Genomic DNA, 24,559 nt, shown 5'->3' with positions numbered 1-24,559 from the left:
CACTGAGTACCTGATAGGAAACATGGATTTCACTGCTTTTCCTCTCCTTGCACAAACAGAAAATACTTATTTTCCATATGGCCTGAAAATTCATTTCTTTACAAACGAGAAGACATTGTGAAGAGAGAGACAGATTGGAGTTATGCTTGTAATAAACTAAGCAATGCCTGGAGCTACCAGAACCTGGAAAAGACAAGAAAGGGTTCTCCCCTAGAGTCTTCCAAGGGATCACAACCCAGTTGACATCTTGACTTTGAAATTCTGGTCTCCAGAACTGTGAGAGAATAAACTTCTTTTGCTTTAAAGCTCTAAATTTGTGGTAATTTGTTATAGCTATCCTGAGAAACTGACACAGTGATCTTTTACATTTTGCTCTTAAAATATATTTATGGATTCTATTATCCATTACTTTTTTGTTTACAGACCTTCCCATGTTAATCAAAATGGTTTTGGTTTAGAAGACAATGATAGTAATTAATTGGTCAAAGAAAATGTTACCTTAGAGTTTCAAAAACATCACTTTAGCGATTTTGTGCATATGATTTTCAAGCAAGATATTCACTCCTTAAATAGAATGTTTATAAAGCCAATTGTGTCTTATCCTTCCTTATACCATAATAGATGCATACACACGCATACACACACATACACACACACAAACACACATCTCTCTACAGGGCCACCAATACCATCATATTTTTGTAGATCACTCCCTTTCTCTTCCTGAGAAGCTGCCCCTCCCTTCCATCTGTGTTCCAGGGGGCTTTCATTTTTCTTTTATTCCCTACTCCCTATAAATCAAGGGAGGGGGAACTGCTTTATCTGAACCCTTGATGAGCAACAACAGCAATCAGCAGCTGCCAGGGCAGTGGGAACTTCATTTCCAGCGCTGACATCTATAAATGTGGCACAGAATTCCAGGAGGAACTGGAATAAATCAAACAGCTTCTCCAAAGGTCCCTAGGGCCTGTTTTAAAATTTCTTCCCATTGGGTGTTATGTTCCTTCTCCTTCTTAGCAGGAGTAAGGAGATTGGGGTAGGAAAGCTGTTACTTGCAATATGGAGCAAGCCCATTCTCTACAAAAGAACTGAGCCCTGGACCAGAGATAGAGTATGGAGTAAGCTTTGGACTTGAATCTGGATGTGAGAAAGGCTTTGGGTATGAAGTCCTGGATTGGAGGGCGGGAGTTAGCCTGGATTGGAATGCTGGCTCTGAATTGTTGTTGTTAAGTGCCTTCAAGTCAGTTCCAACTCATAGTGACCTTGTATAGGGTTTCTGAGGAGCATTTGGTGGCTTTGAACTGCTGACCTTATGGTTAGCTGTCCAGTGTTTATCCCACAGTACCACATCAGGGCCCTAAATTAGCTATCAGTTATTAACTACCAGTTTCATCATCAGCAAATTGAGGGCTACTGTGGAGATTGGATGAGATGCCTTGAAGTGAGCACCCTGAAACTGTGACAGGCTTATGCAATGAGAGGGGTGATGAAGGAGCAATGAGGGGGACTGGTGTTTCCCAGACCCTCAGGGTGTCCAGAGAGCTTTCTGAATGTATTCCAGGCAGCCCATTCCAGGAAAATCAGTTCTCTCTCCTTTGCTTTAAGAATTCTGGGCAAAGAGCACTTACAGTCCATTCCAAAAACAGCTGGAACCTTCCCAATGCCTTTTCTAAATCTTTCCTTCCACAGTCCCTCTCAACATCAAGAAAATAAAGGTGGACAAGTATGAGAAGTGAAGAGCAAGAAAGCGAGCGAGCAACCCAGAGAGCGAAATGAATCTGAATATAAAGCCAAGATTCTGCCTGGGAGAAGTGCTGCCAAGGATGAGACAGGAAGCTGGAGAGCAGTTGGCTTATGCCCACCACACCACTGTGCAGTCGGCACGGCTCCCTTCAAGGTTCTATACAAGGACCCTTCTTCAGGGAGATGAGACCCAGCGAGGGGCCAGCAATCTCACTCGTTTTTTTATGTTCTCTGAATTCCCAGATGCTGCCCACAATCCTTCACCTGCTGTTGAACCTTTCTGTGACTTGTCATCCCACCCTGTTCAAAACCCTGGCTGAGGTGCAAGCAGGATGCAGATGATGCCAAGAGCCCACTCCTGAGCCCCATCAGGACTGGTGTGTATGGCAATTACCTAAACAGCGTTTTCGTCTAACCCTTTTTTCTATATGTAACGAGATTCCACCTGGTATCACTCCCCAGGGGCAGCTACTGTTGCCAGTTTCTTGCTAACCTTAAAAGCTAAAACAAATTTTCTTCAAATATTTGTTCAACACTTTCTTTTAGAGTAGTTAGGTATTCCTAAGAGGAAGGGTGAACAATTCAACTTGGTCAACAATTTGCCAGGCCCATTCCCCAGAAAAAAAGGCTGTGTAGTAAACAGGACCCACTCTCATTTACAGATGTAGGGGTTACACTTCTACACCTGAATCCTACCAAAGCAACCCTCCTTCTAAGCAAATACATTAAATTCCTGAAAAGGAGTTCTGGCTAGCTAGCAAAATTCTCTTCTGTCTTACTCCAGTTCCTGATAATGCTTTAGGGTCTTCTGTATATTAGCCACTCTGCCAATGGGGCTAGTTCACCCCTAAATCTGGCTTTCATGGTGTCTATTATTGAAATTCACACTCTTACTGCTCTCTGAGGGAGGTGGTCATCTTTATTGACAATTGTCTTTGTCTTTTTTCATTCTTTGTATCCGGGGAAGAAAGGAAGGGAGACACTGGGATGGGGTTTAAATGAAGGACATACTGGGGAGCTAATGTGTTTTGGGTGTCAGTCATCTGACAGCAACCAAGATTGGAGGTATGATAATGACAGATGAGGTTATTTGGACTAATTATTCCACTAAAGACAAAAAATGCTAGATAAAATATTTTAAAACATCTTCAAAGCACTGGAGAGTTGAATTAACAGGCCAATGTTGAAGAGAAAACCTGAGCATAGAAACTATTTTCCCCTTAAAGAACATCTGCCAATCCCAGAAAATTGGAATTTTCATTTTGGTGATCTGGTAGAGTGAGGAGATAGAAATTCAAACCTAGTGCCTGCACATAGTGGAGAGTCTCATAGAAGATTCCTCAATAAGCAGAGACCTCCCAAAAGTTACACAGCAGGGTAAGGGTAAGCTAAATGAAGCCAGTCTAGGTTCACATTGCCTGGGTGACCCAGACAAGCCAGGCTGAGAACTGGGTTTAGATGGCTCTGGACTAGTAGTACCCATAGTTTCTGGCAGAAGTACCCATAGTTTCTGGCAGAAATAGAGAAGGTAATAAAGAAGTAATTTCTTTGCAGAGGAAGCCCCTCCGTACTCAAATTATTCTTAAACATACTTTGCTCAAGAGTGATGAACAGAAAATGGCTAAAGTCAGCCATGCTCACAAGAAAACAAGGTCAGTAGAATCAGAAGAAACAAGAAGAAACAACTGAAAAACCTCTTAGAAGACATTACATATTAGAGTTATCAAATATAGACTATGAAATAACCATGTTTATCATAATCAAATAAAAGGCACTTCTTCCAACACAAATCTATTTGTTCTTTTGGCAGCCCATGGCACTTTCAATATTCTTCTCCAACACCATAACTCAAAAGCATCAATTCTTCTACGGCCTTCCTTATTCACTATCCAGCTTTCGCATGCATATGGGGTTATTGAAAATACCATGGCTTGGGTCAGGTGCACCTTAGTCCTCAAGCTGACAACTTTGGTCTGCAAGGCTTTAAAAAGGTCTTATGCAACCTCATTTGCCTAATGCAATATGTTGTTTGATTTCTTGACTGCTGGTTCCATGAGTGTTGACAGTTGATCCAAGAAGAATGAAGTCCTTGACAACTTCAATCTTTTCTCCATTGATAAGAATGTTGTTGATTGGTCCAGTGGTGAGGATTTTTGTTTTCTTTACATTGAGATGCAATCCATACCTAAGGCTGTGCTCTTTGATCTTCATCAGTAAGTAATTTAAGTCCTCTTCACTTTCAGCAAGCAAGGTTGTATCATCTGCATACCGCAGATGAGTCTTCCTCCAATCCTGATACCACGTTTTTCTTCATATAACCCAGCTTCTCAGATTATTTGCTCAGAATACAGTTGAATAAGTATGAAAGAATACAACCCTCTCGCACACCTTTCTTAATTTTAAACCATTCAGTGCACCCATGTTCTGTTCAAACAACTGCCTCTTGGTCCAGGTACAGATTCCTCATGAGAACAATTAAGTGTTACGGAATACTCATACTTCTCAATATTGTCCATAGCTTTGACATGATCAACACAACTGAAAGACTGTGTCAATAAAGCACAGTAAACATCTTTCTTGTGTTCTCTGCTTTCAGCCAAGATCCATCGGACATCAGCAATGATATCCCTTGTTTCATGGCCTCTTCTGAATCTAGCTTGAACCTCTGGAAGTTCTCTGTCAATGTATGCTTGCAGCCATGTCTGTATTACCTTTAGTAAAACTTTACTTGCATGGGATATCAAAGAGATTGTCCAATGATTTCCGCATTCCATTGGGTCACCTGTCTTTGGAATGGGCACAAATACGGATCTCTTCCAATCAGTCGGCCTGATAGCTGTCTTCCAAATTTCTTGGCAGAAATGAGTGAGTGCTTCCTGTGCCGCCTCACTTTCTTGAAAGATTTCAATTTTTATTCCATCAATTCCTGGTGCCTTGTTCTTTGCCAATTCCTTCAATGCGCCTTGGACTTCTTCCTTCAGCTCTTGATTATATGCTACCTCTTGAAACGGTTGAACATCAACCATTTCCTTTTGGTACAGTGACTCTATGTATTCCTTCCATCTTCTTTTGATGCTGTCTGAATCATTCAATAATTTGTCCAGGTGGTGGTTGGTGGTTATGTGCTGTGGAGTTGGTTCTGACTCATGCGACCCTGTACAGGGTTTCCAAGGTTGTAAATCTTTATGGGAGCAGAAAGCTTCATCTTTCTCCCGTGGTACAGCTGGTAGTTTCAAACTGCTGACCTTGCGGTTCACAGCCTGATTTGTAACTGCTACACTAACAATCCATCAATAACAAAAGTCAAGGCTTGAATTTTTAAATTACTATGTTGTTGTTGTTAGGTGCCATCAAGTGGGTACTGACTCATAATGACTCTATCTACAACAGAATGAAACACTGCCCAGTCCTGGGCCAACCTCACAATTGTTGCCACGCTTGAGCCCATTGATGTTGCCACTTTGCCAATTCATCTCGTTGGGGGTCTTCCTCTGTTTCTTTGACCCTCCACCTTACCAAACATGATATTCTTTTCCAGTGACTGGTCCCTCCTGACAATATGTCCTAAGTATGAGAGACGAAGTTTGGCCATCCTGGCCTCCAAGGAACACTCTGGCTGCACTTCTTCCAACACAGATGTTTGTTCTTTTGGCAGCCCATGGCACTTTCAATTTCCTTGTAGGTATATGTAGGTATATACCCAGAGAATGGCAAGCAGGGGCTCAAACAGACATTTGTACACCAATATTCATTGTAGTATTATTAACAATAGTCAAAAGTTAGAAATAACTCAAGTGTCCATCAACAGATAAACGGATAAACAAAATGTGGCGCATCCACACAATAGAGCATTATTCAGTCATAAAGAATGATCAACATGGATGAACATCGAAAACATTATGCTAAATGAAATAAGTCCAAAACAAAAGGACACATATTTTTATGATCCCACTTACCTATAGTATTTAGAATAGGCAAATGTACAGAGGTCAGAGTTTACTCGTGATTATCAAGGGTGATTGGAGAGGGAAATGGGAAAGCATTGTCTAAGGACTAAGAATTTCTGTTACTTTTTCAAATTTTGGAAATAAATGGTGGTGATCGTTGTACAGCAAGATGAAAGTAATTAATGTCAATGTATAATGGTTGAAATGGAAAATGTTTTTTTTTCTATATGGTTCAAAAACAATACAAAATTTAAAAATCTAAATTAATTAATTAAAAATTCTCTTAGATGCCACTGAACAGAGAATTAAAGACAAAGAGGATAATAAGAGATTGCCCAGAATGCAGAGGGAAAAGGGAGAAAAATAGAGAAGATATCGTGATTAGATCTCTTATGTTTAATTAAAATCCCAGAAAATGAGGTAAATTCAGAGAGACAATGGCTGAACTGTGGAAGACACCAACCCATAGATTCAAGAGGTCAGTAAATACCAATAAGGAAAGCCCTAAGTCAGCGGCAATGTGGAAAATAAAGAATGGGGATACATCTAGGAGTTGCTTCACCTGTCTAAGTAGGCTTCAATTTTTCCATAAAAATCTCAACTAGAAGAAAGAGCACTGTAATGGATTGAATTGTGTGCCCCCAAAATAGGTGTCAGCTTGGCTGGGCCATGATTCTCAGTAGTTGAGCAGTGATGTGATGATATAATAATCATTCCCCATGATGTGATCTGATGTGATCTATTTCCATCCCAGTGAGGACGTATATCTATTTCCATCCCAGACACATCCTCACTTCCATAGGATCAGTCAATCCATTGTAAGGGGGTTAGGGTAGGATACAGTGTGCTACTCAGGGCACAGTCCTGATCCTAGGTAAGGGAAACTTCCCTGGGGATTGGCCTACATCACCTTTTCTCTTAGAAGAGATAAAAGCAGAGAGAAGCAAGCAGAAAAGGAGGGACCTCAGTACCACCAAGATAGAAGAGCAAGGAAAAGACAGTGTCCTTTAGACCCATGGTCCCTGTACTGAGAACCTTCTAGACTCAGGGTAAGATTGATACCAAGATACACGCAGATCTCTAAGGAACACTGGACCTGCACATGTTGAAATGCGATAAAGACCTTCCTCCAGAACTGAAGAGAAAGCTTCTCCTAGAACCCTCACCCTGAATTTGGACTACCAGCCTCCTAAACTGTGAGTGAATAAAATTACTTGCTTAAGGCATCCAAGGAGCTCTGGTAGCATAGTTGTTACAAGTTGGGCTGCTAACTTCAAGGTCAGCAGTTGGAAACTACCAGTGGTTCCGCAGGAGAAAGCTGAGGCTTTCTGCTCCCCTAAAGATTTACAGCCTCGGAAACCCTATGCAGTGTCACCATGAATTGGAACCGACTCCATGGCACACTACCACCACCAAAGGCATTCACGTAAGTTTCTGTGATAGCAGCACTGGAGAACAGAAATAAGGAGTGCAGCTGGTAGCTGCCCTGGCATCAGTCCCCGACTGATGGTGACCCCATCCATGCACAACTGAATGCAACACTGCCTGGTCCTGCGCCAGGCCTATGATCTTGTGAATTGAGTCATTGCAATTCTTAGGGCTTTCATTGGTGGATTTTCAGAAAAAGAGCTCTAGGCCCTTCTTCCTATCTCATCTTAGTCTGGAAACTCTGCTGAAACCTGGTCAGTATCAGAGCCATTTACAAGCTTCCACCAACAGGCGGGGGTTGTGCATGAGGTGTATTGTCTGGGAATGGAATCTAGGTTTCTCTCATGGAAGGCAAGATTTCTACCACTGAGCCACCACTACCTTCCAAAAAACATTAGGTTTCCCAATAAGAAGCAAAACTTTATAGCTTCAGTACCAGAGATTCCCCTCTTCCTCTAGGTTCTTCCCACTGCCTTGAGGCCTTGCCCTTAGAGTTGCCTCAGAGAAAAAGGCCTAGCAATCTACTTTAAGAGCACTGATGGTGCAGTGGGTTAAGCATTGTGCTGCTAACTGGGTTCAAACCCACCAGCCATTCGCTTTGCAGGAGAAAGATGTGGTAGTTCACATCTGTAAAGATTTACAGCCTTTCGGGGCAGTTCTACTCAGTCCTATAGGATTGTTATGAGTCAGAATTGGCTTGATGGCAGCAGGTTTGGCTTTTGAAATCTCTTTCTAAAAGAATCAGCCACTGATAACCTTAAGGAGCACAGTTCTAACCTGACACACAGGAAGTCATCTTGAGTCAGAATGGACTCAGCCATAACTGGTTTAGAAGATGCTATCCAGAATTCTGCTTCCCTTCCCTTCCTTCCTTCCCCTTAGGTTTCCCTCTGCTTCTCTGCCTCCACAACCCTTTATCTAGCGAGTCATACATAGTGTGGGGAGGATCTGAGCTTCCACATGCCTCTACATTCCCTAAGGAACAGCAACCTCCTTAGGTCAGACTGTAGGGTTATGAAAGGAGAAGACCATAGCTACTTGAAAAGTGGAGACTACCAGAGAGCTGAATCCCTGGAGTTAATCTTCTTGCATGCTCCTGCATTTTGTTTGCCATTTGTCACCTGTCAAACCAGTCCAATCCAGGCAAGAGCTTCTTTACATTTCCTGCCCCTAATTCCCACTCCTCCCTCTCACTCCCTACCTCAGAGTATCCTGATATTCAAGTTATGAAGCATGGAAACGATGAGGACAAGAGTCTCTCCAGGAAGAGAGGGAGGTCCCTGACAGAGGATGCATATCTATTTCCATCCCAGACACATCCTCACTTCCATAGGAGCAGAAATGGAACACCAGTTCTCAGCACTCTTTGATTTGTCATTTTCCCCAATGGCTGCTGAGTTTTAACGGTACCCTTCTCTGCAAAACCTAGTGGTAGGAATACATCCACATGGATACAGACATGTGTATAGACAACTACTTAGTGAACACCTGGGTGTATTTTAGGTCCCCACAGTCAGATGAGTGCAAATATGCACATACATTTGCCTAGGGCTCAGACAAAGACCTTGAGATAAAATCCAGATTTCAGTGTTCATTTTCAGGGAAAATTGTCCTTAAAGGCAAATGCAAAAATCTCCTGCCTCAAATTTACTGCAGATCCCCTTGTTCTGACCCCAGTGAGTTCTGAGAGTACTTTTTCATACGTGCAATTTTCTTTCTGGACTGCATGATTGCATTATTTTAATCAGAGGTTCCAGTCCCAGTTCTCAGGATTTATTTCCCCCCTCCCTTCTTTGGAGGCTGTCTAGTGATTGCACTCTTGTGTCTTCAAGGGAGTAGGCTTGATTCTAATAGGCACCACTGAAGAAATATAAAAAAGCACAATAGGTAAAAATTTGGGGTCTCTGTGTTCTACCTCCACCACCTTCTGGCCTGAAGGTGGGCACCGTCCTTGGCAACTCATACAAGGCATTGTCAGTCTATGATAAACCTTGCTGGGTCACCCTCCTTGAATGCCTAACACCAGCTGCTAAAGAGACAGCCACAAAAGTTAGGACACCTGCAATAACCATGGGGTCAGGAGTGGCTCAGCGATAGCTACTCACCTTCTATGTGAGTGACCTAGGTTTGATTCTTGGCCAATGGACTCATGTCCACTGTACATGTCAGCGGAGGCTTGCATGTTGCTATGATGCTGAACAGGTTTCAGTGGAGCTTCCAGAGTAAAATGGACTAGGAAGAAAGGCCTGGTGACCACTGCCAAAAATCATCCAAACCACCTGGAGGATCACAACCACAAAACAACAGCGTGATCCACTACCAATCATGGGGATGGCTAAGGACCAGTAACATTTCGTTCCATTGTGCCTGGGGCAAATCAGGGGCAGTTAACAACAGCAACATGATAAGGAGAGAAACCCATCATCCACTCAGTAAACATGTATGGATGCCTCCTTTGTTACAAATGCCTCCCCCATATCATGGAGCACGGTGCAGCCATCAGAAAGAATGCACCTGCTCCGTATGACTGATATGAATTGTCAAGGTACTGTAAATAAAACCAGAAAGGTGTTGTACACTATGATACTTCTGATATATATATATAAGAAAATGAAAAGGATGCATAAGTATATGTGTATACCCATAGAATCTCTCTGGAAGAATGCAAAAGAAAATACTCAGAATGTTGCATCTGATGAGAACTAAGCTGCTGGGGATAGGGTGGGAAGGAGACTTTTCACAATGTACCCTTCTGTACTTTTTCATTGTGTTCATATGTATATATTACCAATTAAGATGACAGTAAAAAGAAGAACCACCCTCCTCTTAGGGAGCTTAGAGGGAAGACTGACATGAAATTATAATACAGCATGCTAATTGTTATAATTGAGTCATGTACAGGGTGTGAAGGGAGTATAGGAGAGACTTCTAAGCTGAAGTCGGCTTGGGGGGTGTCGGGAAATTTGGAATATTATGGTGAGTGCTGGAACCTGTCTCAGTGCCACACTGCCAGAGCATAAAGAGCAGTGAGAAGGATGAAATTGGATGGAGCTGTAGGAGCAGGAAGAGGCCTCGTGTGCCAAGCTAAGGAGTTTAGATTTTATCCTTCTTGGAAATGGGCAGCTATTAAAGAATTTTCAGCAGGGGAATGACCTGTTCGGATTCACCGTTTAGAGCGATGACACTCTCAGGAATGTGGAGGGGAGATTAAGAGGAGGAAGGACAGAGCCGGGAGATTCATTCGGGAGATTCATTCGGACGCTGGCACAATAATCTGGTTGATCTGGGGGCAAAAGCAGTGGGGATGGAGGAGAGGGGTATCAACCTGAGACCTGAAATGGGGATGTAAAACACGTGCCAATCCTGCTTTTGCTGTTCTTTATTTTTTCATGCTGGTGTCCTCTGCACACTCAGGTCCCCAAATGTCCCCCAAGAGCTGGCAGGATAGGTCCAGGGAGGCTGTTTCCTCGTTGCCTGCCTGCTTCAGGGAAAGGAGAACAGAAGACACTCCTTTGTCATTCAACTCTTCGGTCTCTCTTATTTATTCCACGCTCTCTCCCGATTTGGGTCCTCTCATTATTTCTGAACTGTACAGCTTGCTGCTTCCCTGTCTCAGCTTTCTCACCCCACCCCCGTCTGCAAAGTGTCAATCAAGTCATCAGATGAGCAGCTCAACCTCACATCCATGGCGTCTCTGCCCCAGGACATGAGCAGCAATTGCTGACACACACAAGCAGTGAGGTATAGGGGCTGCTGGCTCTCTCTTTAATAGTCTTCCTCTCCAGAATGGTTGTTTAAATGGAATTTGAGGGGATTCCTTCTCTCTGCCTGCCCCTGTCAGGACAACTACAAGGATAAGCAACCTTGAGAGAAGGGGAAACCTTCAGAAGCGGATCCTTTTTTTATTTCAAGGTTGGGCCTTGGCCAGTGTCTGCTTTCGGAGGAATCGTTTGAAATTCTTAACAAGCAGCAGAATGCTTGAGTCCAGGAATCCAGGGCAAGCTTGTTAAGTAGAGATGGAGAAATGGAATTGTCATTTTCTCTCTGAAGAGACATTATATTAAACAAAAGAGGGGGCTACAGAGCCACTTTGCAGCTTCTCCTGGGGGGGAAGGAAGAATAGGAAATGTCAGGGGGCAGAAGAACTGGGATTAGAACAAAGAAAGAACTTCCCCAAACCCTGGAGCCAGTGACCAGGCAGATAGGAAGCATCTGATTCCCCAGGGGATTTCTCCTTCTTTTACAAATTATGAATGGAAGCAATTTTCACAGAATTTGGAAGCTAATGAGTATTAAGCTCAATTACCTTACTAAATTCTTCTTAGATCTTTGATAATACATACCTGTAACTCAAGCCTGTGATCGGTTCCTGCCTATTTGGGTCCTGCTTCTTTTTTCTCAGCATTATTTCAAATACCCATTTCCATGTAGCACAGTTCTCTGCTTGTCGTTTTGAATAGCTACATAGTATTCCATTGTATCAACATTCAGCTAGTTCCCATGGTTGGGTTGTTTCAATTTTTTATATTCTAAAAGTACAGATACAAATGTCTTCATAGAAATGCTTTTTCCTTCCCTTGAATATTTCCTTGGAGTATATAGTTCCCCAAGTAGGATTTCTAGGTCAGAGGTATAAGTCTTATAGCACATTGCCAGAGTATTTTCCAGACGGCCCTGGCAATCTGAATTACCATCATCCCACTCTATTTCTGTCCCTACAGCACTGACAACAGATTTTATCATTTTTATTTTTGCATATTTAATAATAGTACCCTGAAGTTATTGAATTCCCATTTCTTTCATTATGAGTGAGAGTGGGCAATGTGAAGATTTGTTGTCTGCTTTTCCTGGTGTGTGAACTGCTCATCTCCTCTGACATGTTATCAAGAGAAATCGGGGGCTGACCATATGTATTCATATCAAGGCTTTACATACTTAAATAGTACACTTTTCTTAGTATTGTTGTTGTTGTTATGTGCCATGGAGTCGGTTCCGACTCATAGCGACCCTGTACAGGGTTTCCGAGGCTGTAAATCTTTACGGGAGCAGAAAGCCTTATCTTTCTCCCGCGGAACAGCTGGTAGTTTTGAACTACTGATTTAAGGTTCACAGCCCGATTCATAACCACTACGCTACCAGAGCTCCTTTTTCTTAGTATATCTGCCTTTTTTTTCCCTCAAGGGAGTTGTCCGATTGCTGCTATAGATGAATGCTATCCTGTCTGATGCTGGTGTGGGTAGGATGGAGTTGAGATGACTTCTGGATGCTAAGATTTTTCAGAAGAAGTAAAAAAGTCAGTTAGATAGCACCCCTCTTTGGGCCCTTATTTTACTCGGAAAGAAAGGTCTGAGATGGCAAACCCACTCTGGGGGATTATTGTGGATTAAGGATTGTTGCTGGGAGTGGGCCACCATGCTGAGGTTGGGCAGCTCTGTAGAGTCACATGGATTTTCTGGTTCATCATTTTCTCCCACTCACAGTATGACCATGAAAGAAACAGCAGAATATTGAAATTAGAATTATTTTTATAAATTCTAACTGATCCTCAGTAAAGCAGAGTGGTTAAGGGAACACGTTCTGGAGTAAAACAACCTAGATTCAAAATGTAGTGCCTATGTTTACCAGGTGTGTGGCTTTAGGCAAATTATAACATCTTTGTTGTCTTTGGTTGTAAAGTTGTTGTTGTTAAGTGCCTTAAAGTCAGTTCCAACTCATAGCAACCGTGTATAGGTTTTCGAGGAGGCAGCTGTTGAGTTTGAACAGCCTACCTTGTGGTTCAAACTGACCTTGCAATCCAGTGCTTACCCTACAGAGGCACGTATTTCAGTTATTGTTGTGTAAAAGCCACCCCACACTTAGTATCTTAAAACAACCCTTTTATTCTATCTCATAATTTTGTGGGCCAGGAATGCAGACGGGGCTTGGCTGGGTGATTCTTTTGTTCCTTGAGGCATTGACTGGATCACTCAGCAGTATTTAGCTGGTGTCTGGGTTAAACTGGGGGATTTACAATGGACTTCACTCTTATGCCTGGCACTTTGATAAACCCAGCTGGGCCCATCTCCCTTTCCATGTGGTCTCTCCAACAGGGTAGTTTTGTACTTCTAATATGGCAGTTCATGACTTCAAGAGTGATTGTAATAAGACAAGAAGAGGAAGCTACCAGTCTCTTAAAGTCTGTGCCAGAGATTGGCACAACGTCACTTCCACCCTATTCTACATGTCAAGCAGTTGCAGAGCCTGTGAGGGAAGGAGTGTCAGAGAATTTGGGGCCATCTTTTACACATTTCTAGGGGGGTGAGGATTAAATGAGATCTTGCATGCAGAGGCAGATTCACTGTGATGCTAATGAAACTTCAACCACAGAGCTCCTTAATTACATGGTCCCTTCCAGTCTTCTAATTTTTATTCATAATTTTTTTCTTTTTGTTAAATAGGAACCCCAAATTGTATAAGAATAAGGCCTACAAGACATGGATCTGTTCCAAATGTGTGTAAAAGTACTTATTTAAGCACACTGCCCAGCATACTGGGAGTGCCCATTACAGGGCCTCTTCTTGTGCTGGGCGCTTGCTGCTTGGTCCTCTATCTGTCCAAGGTGAAGGTCCCTCCTCTCATATGTCTTTTCTATTTTCTAGGGGTCATTTCTTCTCTCTCTCTTTTTTTTTTTTTTTTTTTAATAAAAGTGAAACATGCTGTGAATCATTTCATAATCACAAAACTGCCTTCCCAATCCGCCCCTGCATCTACCTCCTGACCTCACCACCCACCAGGGAGGTAGGCCTTACCCTGGGCATAGTGCCAAGTTCTTCCCTTGGCCCTCTAGAGTCTCCAAAGGAAATTAGGTTGAAGAGAGTGAAGCCAGCAGGGGGAGGCAGCATTCCCAGTGCCCAGCTTGGTCTAGGAGGCATTGAAATTCCAGGGCCGAAGTCCCCGAGACAAAGATCATAATGAGACAGGAAGGTGGCATAGGAAGGAGCCCATTTGCATGACAATAATTGAGCCAAGAATAGAAAGCTAGAGGGATGCAAGGGTGAGGCTGGCAGCTGAGCTGGGCTAAACCTCACAAATCCAGACTACCCAGCTCTGCTTTGCAGGAGAGGCGGAAGCCAGAGCCCTGTGCCAGCCTTTGGGGTGGGGGAAGGAGTGGAGAGAAGGATATGGCCCCAGGGGATTGTGGGAACATTGGCCAGGGTGGACTTTGCCTTACTCCACCTCTTGTGGCTGAGTGCCTGCCTTTGTTTGTCTTCTTTGTGGACTCTGTGGCTATACAGCTGACTAAGTGAGCATCATGGCTTCCCAGAAAGATCTCTGTGATGCCATTGTGATAGGAGCAGGAATCCAGGGCTGCTTCACTGCATACCACCTGGCCAAAAATGGGAAGAGGGTCCTCCTTCTGGAGCAGGTACTGTGTTCCCTTTGCACTCCTGACCTTCTTTCTCTCCTTCTCTAGAGAAGAGTTTTCAGATTCAGCAGGTTATGGGACTATGCCAAAGGGCCCAAGTCATCACAAATTTTGTACAACTTGTATCTTATTTGCATAATATGTTTTATGATAGTTCAAAGACAGTTCCATTCTCCCCGCAGACATTTCCTATTTTTACTGCCCCCAGTTCCTGCCCTTGACCAAGAAGTATCCCAGGTCCTACTTTCTTCCTTCTTGTGACTCAGCCTCTTCTGTGTTATCTGATAGATCCAGCCCAGAAAAATACCAATTTTCCTTTGGGCAACCTTAAGTAAAGATCATTTTGCCTAGCCACAAAGGCTGATTTGTTAGCCTAGGAGTGGAGATTTCTTCCCTGAAGGTTCCTGGCTTCAGCCCAGAATCCAGAAGTGGTGTTTTTTTATTTCTGCCACTTCTGGATAATAGCAGCCTCCTTTTTTGATAGACATGAAGTAAGACTTAGGTCTTGTTTTTCCTTATAGAGAAGGTGGTGGCTATGTGCCGTGGAGCCAGTTCTGACTCATAGCGACCCTGTACAGGGTTTCTGAGGCTGTAAATCTTTACAGGAGCAGAAAGTCTCATCTTTCTCCCGGGGAACAGCTGGTAGTTTCAAACTGCTGACCTTAAGGTTTGCAGCCTGATTTATAATCACTACGCTACCAGAGCACCTTATAGAGAAGATGGCCTCATGCAATGCACATGTGATGAATCCTGTGTATCTGCAGGATCCTTCTGAGGATGGGTCTGCCAAGCCCAACACCTAAGGGTTTCACGGTGGTCTCTCTCTCGCTGTATTCTGCCTAAGGCCCAACAGGCTGATTATAGTTTACTATTCTTGGTAATAAGCTGGAGTGGTTAGAAAGCTTTTTCATTTCTCCATCAATCTTCTCAAAGCCTGAGGAGTTTCTAGTTCAACCTCCTAGGAAACTTCCCCATCTTTTGCTAAATCCCAAAGTGATTCTTTTGCCCTGAGTGATCTGAAGCCACAGAGAAGTAAAATCAGCGTCAGTTTCCTTCTCCATAAAATGATGGAGTTCTTTCTAGTTCTGGCGCTCTGTGAGTGGAAGTGGGGTAAGATTACAGCAGGATGAGTGAAGAATAGCTAACAAAGGGACTTCCTGATGTGAATGATGTTAGTGAAAAGGAAGCCTAAATGAGTGCCACTGAAGAACTACCCTGATAGCCAGATAGTCAGTAAATTAGCCATAAAGGGGAAGATTGCATACAAATATTTGATGAACAAGTGGTTCCTGGTTGATGGCTCCTTTAAGGAGGGGAGAGAGCACAGTGTCAAGAAATAACAGCTTCACTTGTCTCTTGTTCTCCACTCCCAGTTCTTTCTGCCGCATTCCCGAGGAAGTTCCCACGGACAGAGCCGGATTATACGAAGGGCATATCCTGAAGACTTTTATACTCAGATGATGGATGAGTGCTACCAAATATGGGCCCAGTTGGAGCACGAGGCTGGAACCCAATTACATAGGTTCTCTAAGGGGAAGAATCCCTTAAACTCAGGGCCCCACACCTGGAGACTTAGTGTGTGAGGGGGTAGTGCCATAAACACTTGAAATGCAGTGGGAGGGATCCAGGGCCTAAGGGAGTGTCAGCCACATGGGATCATTCTACTCATTGTCATTATGATCAACCCATAGCTCCTGCCAGCTTCTGAGTTCAGACCCTGGCAGGAGAAGTTGAATTGGGAAAACTTCTGGAATGGCACTGTGTGCAGATATCCAGAACTAGGCAGGCCTAATTAGAATCTGCTGGAGTTTGTATCTGTATCTCTATAGAACCATGAAGCTCTTTTTTTAAAAAAAAAAAAAAGCTTCTTATTGTGAATTGAGTAAGGTTTGCAGGGCAGATCATCAATTTTATGTTCAACAAATCATACACCTTGTTTCATGACAATGATTGCAACCTCCTCTATGTACCATCAATTAACAGTATTTACCTCTATTCACTTTAACTCTTGTACTCCTCCCCATATCTTCTGTTACCTTCATCTTTTCTCTGCCAACCTCTTTCTTGTTGTATATTGCTTTCCTCATCACAAAAGTTAACATATGTATACCCTCTAGCTGGAGTCTTGGTGTGGAACTATAGGATAAGCACTGGACTGCTAACCTCAAGGTTTCTTCCTCAGAAACATTTTCTGACTCTGCATCTTGGTCACTTGTTTTGAGCTACTCTCTCTTGCTTCTTCGTATAAACTGAAATTTTCTGTTGTCTCTGGGACATTGTGGTGGTATTGTATTTGTATTTAACTGATGATTGTATGTTGGTGTGTTCTTAGGCTTTTACCAGCTGTTTCTTGGGGGATATGATCCTAGAATGGAAGCATGTGTACCATTCTTAGTTCACTATTCATGCATCTTAGGGTAGAGTGGGTGTGGCTGGTGTTAGCTACTGTCTATTGTTGATTCGCTGGTTTTGGAGCTAGAATTGGCTCTTTCTCAGTGGGTGGAGCTACAGCTGATACAGCTGTGGCTGGGCTGTATGGACACTGTTACTGTCTCCTCCTAGGCAAGGTAAGAGGAGATGACACACACACAAGAAAATAAAATAGAACAAAGAAGCAAACAGCAGTGAAAACAGAAAATAATAAAAAAGAAAAAAACAAAACAGGCAACAACAACAAAAAAGAATATAATAACTAAAAAGAGAAAAGGGGGACAGGAAGATGGAGTTGTAGAAGAGAAAATAAAAGAAAGAAACACAGACACACAAGACAGAGAGAGTGAAGGTGAAAAGAGAAAGGGATTAGAGAATAGCATAGTGGGTTACAAGTTGGGCTGTTAATTGCAAGCTGAGTAGTTCGAATCTACCAGGTGCTCCATGGGTGAAAGATGAGGCTTTCTGCTCCCATAAGGATTTAGAGCCTTGGAAATCTTATATAGAGTCATTATGAGTTGGAACTCACTCCACGGCATATAACCACCCACCATCACCACCAGAGAAAGGTCAAAAGGAAAAGAAGAAAAGGGGGGAAATGAGAAACAGAAGAAAAAATTAAGTGAGGAAAGAAAGGATAAAAAAATCAAGTGAAGGGAAAGAGAGGAAGAAGAAAGAATAAACACACCAAAGCAATAAAACAAGAAAAGGAAAACAAACAGAAAACAGCATAGGTGTCCAAACCAGAGAGAAAAAAATCTAGGGAGTGGGGAGGTTTCCTTGCCAACAAAGGAGCTCATGAGGTGGGTACGGAAGGGATATGACAACAGACTTCTTGGCCCTAGATGGAGTTCCTACAGGTTTAGTTGTTGTCTATGTTCAGGACACTGAATTTGGAAGTAGTTCATTCGTGGAGGTCCTTAATGTAGCTGATTTCTGTGTCTGTCAAGACCAGAGGGGAGGGCACCTGGGTGGCTAGTTATGATGGTTTCTGCTATACTACTAGCATAGTGGTTATGAATCGGGCTGCGAACCCCAAGGTCAGCAGTTCGAAACTACCAGCTGTTCCACGGGAGAAAGATGAGGCTTTCTGCTCCCGTAAAGATTTGCAACCTCGGAAACCCTGTGCAGGGTCGCTATGAGTCGGAATCGACTCCACAGCACATAACTGCCACCACCACCACTGCTGTTCTGGTGGTTCTGTTGGTTCTGGAGTTCTGGAGTCAAGCTTACCTGAACTCAGGCACCAAGGTGGCACAGCTAGCTCCTGCCTCACACTGGCAAGGCTCCCAACAACATAGCTCTTTACTGGAGAGCAGGGTCTGTGCTGGGAGTAGATGAGCGTGGGGGCAGGCCACATCTCTGGCCACCTGAGGGATGTGGAGAATAAGAAGAAATCACACCTTCCCTGTTGCTAGTCCCTGGTGTGAATCTGCAATGTCAGGTCAGTGTCTGTCTCCAAAGTTGCCTCCAGCATTATAGCAGCACACAAGCCACCACAGCTAATATATGATAAACCGGCAGATGAGTGGTTGGCCTATAGGTCCATTTCATTCTCTCTGCACCTCCTTCCATAGGAACAAAATGCAGGTACTCTTCAGGCTGGATTGCATGCTGGGGTACGGTAACTATTTCCCTGTTGTCCTGAGGCTCTAACTTTCTCTTTTTAAAAAAATGTTTTATTGTGAATTATGTGATAGTTTACATGGGAGAACATTAGTTTTACATTCATCCTATCGTAAATCGTTTCATTGCCATGGTTACAATCCCTTCCATGCATCATCAACCAAGCAAAGGGTATACACTACCAGCCTGCCTCCTGGTCATCAGCACACAGCCCCTCTCCCTCTCTGGGTCTAGAGTCCCCAGCCACTCCATCTCTCCATGTCATCGTCTCTGCCTCCATCTCAGGCATCACTGCTTCTCTGGGTAGGGTCCCGTTCTCTGCTCTTCTCCATTGATGGTCCCAGGGACCTCCGCTTCTAGACTGCAAAGTTGATCACTGCCCTTCTTGCTACAAAATGTCTACCTTTACATTTCCAACCCTCACAATTGGTCCTGATAACAATTATTCACTATTGTATCACAAGAGACCTATCCGCATTTCATTTCATCAGCTGAAGCTCTAACTTTTAAGGCTCCTCAAGGAGCTCTGGTAGTGTAGTGGTTACGAATCGAGCTGTGAACCGCAAGGTCAGCAGTTCAAAAGTACCAGCTGTTCCGTGGTAGAAAGATGAGGCATTCTGCTCCCGTAAAGATTTAAAGCCTCAGAAACCCTGTACAGGGTCGCTATGAGTTGGAACCGACTCCATGGCACACAACAACAACAACCCTCAGTAACGGTTCAAAAACTTGTGGAGAACCATGAATGCAGTGGGTACCTTAGCCACCCCTCCCACCTTCCCTGTGGTTCTTAACTGAAAGTCCTACAAAACTGTGGCTCTACCCTACAATGTAGCAGTTATTTGAATGGCCAGGAACCAAGAGGTTACTGTTCTGCTGTAAAAGCACCATTAACTTAAGAACGGAAGTGAAATCCATTATGCAAATACAGCCAGGGCAGCTAATTACAGATTTATTCCAACCAGAGGCAGCTAATGTACCCAGCACCCAAATAAAAGAGCATGTCTTGCTGAAGGGTAGCCTAGCAAAAGGACCCCTGTCTGTCAACTGTCTGTGAATACTGCTGAGTAGCCTGTGCTAAAAGAATTGCCTGAGGCCTTGGAGGGCAAACTCTTCACCCATCCAGAAGAAGACAATGAAGATGTTAAGAGAATGCCTGCAATCTTTCAAGGGGAAGATGATTCTGGAGTCGGACAGGCTTGGTTTTGACTTTGTGTACTACTCCTTACCAACTGTGAGACCTTGCAAAAGTTTACCTCTTGGCTCTCATTTTGCCTCATTGGGTTTTGTGAGGATTAAATGATACTTTTGTAAAATGCTTGGTATAATTCCTAGTACCTTTCAATAGATGCCAGTTCCTTCCATCTCTTCTGGCTCCGCTGTGCCCTTGTCTTCATTGAGAGATGGAAGAAGAAGAGCACGAGGGGACAGATGAGAAAGGCAATAGCCATGGACATCAAGATGATGGACAAGAATGGCTCAAGAAGAGAAGGAAAGAGACCCTTGGGTAGAAGATTCTCATAATCTCACAGACCTGGCAATCTTCCTTTTTGGAACCAGTCAGGTCTGGCTCTGAATATCAGTTCCTAGCTGGGTAGTTTGGAGCAAGCTACCTACCCAGTTTCCTCATCTGTACATTAGAGGTATTGTTATTGTTATGTGCGGTCGGTGGAGTTGGTTCCCATTCATAGGGACCCTGTATAGAGTTTCCAAGGAGTGGCTGGTGAGTTTGAACCACAGACCTTGTGGTTAGCAGTCCTGTGCTTATCCTACAGCAACACACCAGGAATATACATACATTTATCTAAAAAAAAAAATCATAGCCTCTCTTAAAACAACTTTCTGATATCTCATAGTCCCAATGATGAAAAATGATGAGTAATATGGATTTGCTTTGAAAAAAAAACTTTAAAGTGCTATACCAGTGCCAGGCATCATTATTATTCTTTCATTATTAATAAGTTCTTTCTTATGGCTAACCTAATTTACTACGGCACACTAATTTATTTGGTTCTTCTACTTAAAAGGGATACAGAACAGATACTTCTCATTCTCAGACTGGTACTTGAATACAACTCTACCTTTTGGCTAAAAGCCATTTCAGTTCCTTTAGCTTTTGCTTCTAATTCTGATTTTCTAAATGATTCATTATCTTTGTGGTTCTTACGTCTCCCCAGGTTCTTCCAGAAGAACCAGCACAGTACCATCATATAACTGAGAGATATGAGCGTACTTACTTAATGCTATTTGATGATGATGATTAGGGGGGAAAAGAAGTCCTTTAGGAGCTGGAACTTAAGGTGTCCCATTCTTTCTATTCTGTTCTGTTGCTGCCTATGACAGGAGCATACCAAACCTGGGTGGCCTCAGAATATTTGCATATATTCTGGGAACAATGACACTGTGTCAGATCACAAGGTCTGAATCTTTTGTGATGTGTACAGCCAGGACGCTGATACCAACAGCAAATCCCAGCTCTGTGGCCCATCTCGTTCCTGCCCCTCCTTCTCCCTTTGAGTCCTACTATCTAGCTCCTGACCCAGGCTGCCCCTGCTTAGCTGACAATATCAGACAAGATCACAGCCGTAGGCAGTACAGCTGCTGGCAGAACCTGGTGGCCCCCTCCACAGCTGCTGCTTCCTGTGTCTGCGAAGTGTCTGGCTTGTCAGCCACATCCCCTCCCTGGAGCAGTCTTTGTTAACCAATTCCACCTCGGCCCACTGAGCGGAAGATAAAACAGCAGAGCTCCTCCAAAACTAACAAAGACAGCAGCCATTATCAGTCCCCCATTTGAGTCCCTTCCCCAAGGTAGCTCTGAGAGCTAGTTTTGCCTGGCACTTTTAATCCATAGAGGCGAAGCCTGGAGCCTGTGATGGGAGGTGGGGGCTGCAGGGAGAGCTCTCTTCTCCCTTTTCTGTACCCTGCCCCCCACAGTTCCTCCCACTCCACCCTGCACTCTGTCCTGCTATATAGTAACTAGCAGAAATGCCTGATCACCAGCTAGCTCCTTATATCACATCTGAGGTGGAAGCTGGGCCATAGAAGAGCTAACCAGGTTCCTGGGAGAAATCTTCAATTATCTGTTTCTAGAACTATAGCGTAGTGGTTATGAATCGGGCTGTGAACCGCAAGGTCAGCAGTTCGAAACTACCAGCAGCTCCGCGGGAGAAAGATGAGGCATTCTGCTTCTGTGAAGATTTACAGCCTCGGAAACCCTGTGCAGGGTCGCTGTGAGTCGGAACCGACTCCACGGCACTTAACAACAACAACAACAACAGAACTGACTCAACTAGGCTTAGTTCGTAGGGAAGAAGGCACAGTTCACAGGAAATGAACTATTGACCAACTCAGCTGATAGGCATTTAGGAAGTTGGGAGCTTCCTTCTTTTTAAAACCCTGGCGGCCTTAGTCCTGGTTTCCAGGTCCTTTCTTTCTAGACCACCCTAACCAATTATTTCCTGCCCATCTGGTCTCTTCTTTCCTGGAACAAGGGACAAGATGTCCTTGTCCCTTCTCCTCCTTCTCCTTCCTAAAAGTTACAGCCTAGATCTAAGCAAGAACAAGGAGAGCGGGAGGCCCAGAGCACAGGGGTGAGAAATTGATGCAGGATGAGCAGTCTGTTTATTGGGATCTAAGAAAAGCCATTAAGAAAATAAGCACTTAAATGATTTTCAATCTGCCCATAGAAGTCATCTATCTTCATATTGGGGGGAAAGGCCCATTCTCCGATCCTGGTCTTGATTGACTGATTTCCAATTCTCTAAACATTTCCCACAGGAGCCTCTCACCTATCTCCCATAATGACAGGCCTTTGCATTTCCATGCAGTGTTTTACATTTATTTCCGATTTGCTCATAATGGTCAAAAATCTCTCTCCAATCCAAGGCATTTCTCCAGCAGTGCACGGTTTCCCTCAGGCCAAATAGCTCAGCTGTGATCCACGGAAAATGAGAATTTCCCAAACGCATCTCCAGACTAGGGGAGGGTCCAGCATCACAAATTCAGATGGAAAATTTCCCACTGTTAGATCAATATCTGGGCTAAGAAATAAATGCCACAGGGGCAGAGAGCTGGAGCAAAATGATTACAATCGGCACAATTACATTCACTGGCAGAATCAGCTTGCTGATTACTCATAGGGATGGGGAGCTCCCGCTTCATCCGCCACAGGACGGCTTGGGAATTAGAACATCACTCAGCATTTCATAATTCGACAGAGTTGCCCGTTGTCTTGGCATGAGTTCATTTATACCATACAGTATATCCTGTAAGATGAGTCTTCTTATTTCAAGGTAGGAAGGAAGGAATGAAGGAAATGGGCAAGGAGGAAAGAAGGGAGGGAAGGAAGGATGGAGAGAAAGTAAATCTCAAATCTCAGCGTGTTTGAGGGACCCAGGCTGGTTATGTTGCAGACAGGGGTAAGAATGGGTGCTTTGGAATTTTCAGGCCAAGGGTCTGCCAGGTATGGGCTAAGCCAGGTCTTTCCCAGAGTCCTGCTCAGGCCTGGCCCACTAGGTGAAAAAAGACTCATGAACATACACTTGATAATTTCTACTTGATTCTATTGACCAAGAAGTTTACGAGGCAAGATTTCATTACTTGAGAAACAATTTGAAGTTATTTTGAGGGCCACAGAAAAAAAGAGACTGCTGACTTGTGGGGATTTCTACCACTCCTCTGACAAGCTTTGAAGAGGCAGAAGGCTCTCACTGCTATCTCACCAGTGGTGAATGCTGGGTAGGCGGAGGCCATGGCAAATGGATTGGGCACGCTGCGCGGCTCTGTGTACTGACACCGGCCCCAGGGCCCGCTGTGTCCCTACCCCCTCCCAATCTTCTCTTTAATCCCCCCAACCAGATAATGTGGGATTTGGAAGCATGTAATATCCATGAGACTCCATTATAGGCTATTACGAGCTTTATATGCAGTACCTGGGGGATGTACCAGGCTGATGCTGGTCACTGTAGTTACTGAAACCAAGAGAGACCACAGAAATGGTCCCAAGAGTCATGGTGGCCCTTCCATTGTTTATATCATCAGCTTCACCCCCCTGCCCCCCAGGGAGCTCTGGTCTCTGGTGACAGATAGATGGAAAGTGTTATAGAGAAGCAGCTTTCATAGACTAAGGGGAGTAAGAGGCACAAACAGCGAGAGGCATAGGGAGAAACAAAATATCAGAATCACTGAATTTATTGATGGGTCCCTAAAAGACCATCTACATGTGTTTCCTGTTGTCTTAGCATGAGTTCATTTTCCCACACAGACCATCCCTGTACATGCTACTATATATCTTATTGGCATTTGGGGTGGGGCTTTTTTGAGTACTGAAGGCCCAGTAAATGTGAGTGGCAACCCCAGGCATTGTGCCCACCACATTCCCACATGCCCCTGGGTGGAGGGCAGTACCTCCCCATGAGGAACCACTGCATTTATTTGTTGCTTTTACAGGCCTTTGAGCCAGTTCCGAATTGTAATGACCCAGTATAGGGCTTCTGAAACTGTAAATCTTTGAGGAAGAAGAAAGTCTCACCTTTTTCCTGCAGAGTGGCTGGTAGGCTCGAACCACCAACCTTGTGGTTAGCAGTTCAGTGTTTATCCTACAGAGCCAAAGGAGGAATCTGGGTCCCAAAAGGGTGAGTAACCAGATCAAAGTCACGCAGGTAGGATTAGAACCAAAGCCAGATCTACCAATTGTGGTGAATTGTGTGTTGCTGTGAGGCTGGAAGCTATGCCACTGGTGTTTCAAATAACAGCAGGGTTACCCATAGTGGACAGGTTCAGCTTCTAGAATAAGACAGACTAGAAAGAAAGCCTTAGTGGTTCTTTCTAAAATTGTTGTTGTTAGGTGGCATTGAGTTGGTACCGACTCATAGCAACCCTATGTACAGCAGAACGAAACACTGACCGATCCTGGGCCAACCTCACTATTGTTGCCATGCTTGAGTCCATCGATGCTGCCATTTGGCCACTCCATCTTGTTGGG

At 43.9% G+C, this 24,559-nt stretch overlaps 1 protein-coding gene across 1 annotated transcript in view; it reads left to right on the top strand.

Moving 5' to 3' along the window:
* The first annotated feature begins 14,409 nt into the window (after positions 1-14,409).
* The window catches only part of PIPOX (pipecolic acid oxidase), an 18,675-nt gene continuing 8,525 nt past the window's right edge, over positions 14,410-24,559 (top strand). Inside the window, exons 1-2 of the mRNA XM_006874189.1 lie at positions 14,410-14,523; positions 15,897-16,045. Of these exons, the coding sequence (XP_006874251.1) occupies positions 14,410-14,523; positions 15,897-16,045 (263 nt within the window). The remainder of the gene's footprint in view (positions 14,524-15,896; positions 16,046-24,559) is intronic.

Source organism: Chrysochloris asiatica, unplaced genomic scaffold (genome assembly GCF_000296735.1).
Source record: "Chrysochloris asiatica unplaced genomic scaffold, ChrAsi1.0 scaffold00266, whole genome shotgun sequence".
NCBI lineage: Eukaryota > Metazoa > Chordata > Mammalia > Afrosoricida > Chrysochloridae > Chrysochloris > Chrysochloris asiatica.
Note: the sequence above shows the minus strand (reverse complement) of the source record. Positions and strands in the feature narration are given on the sequence as shown.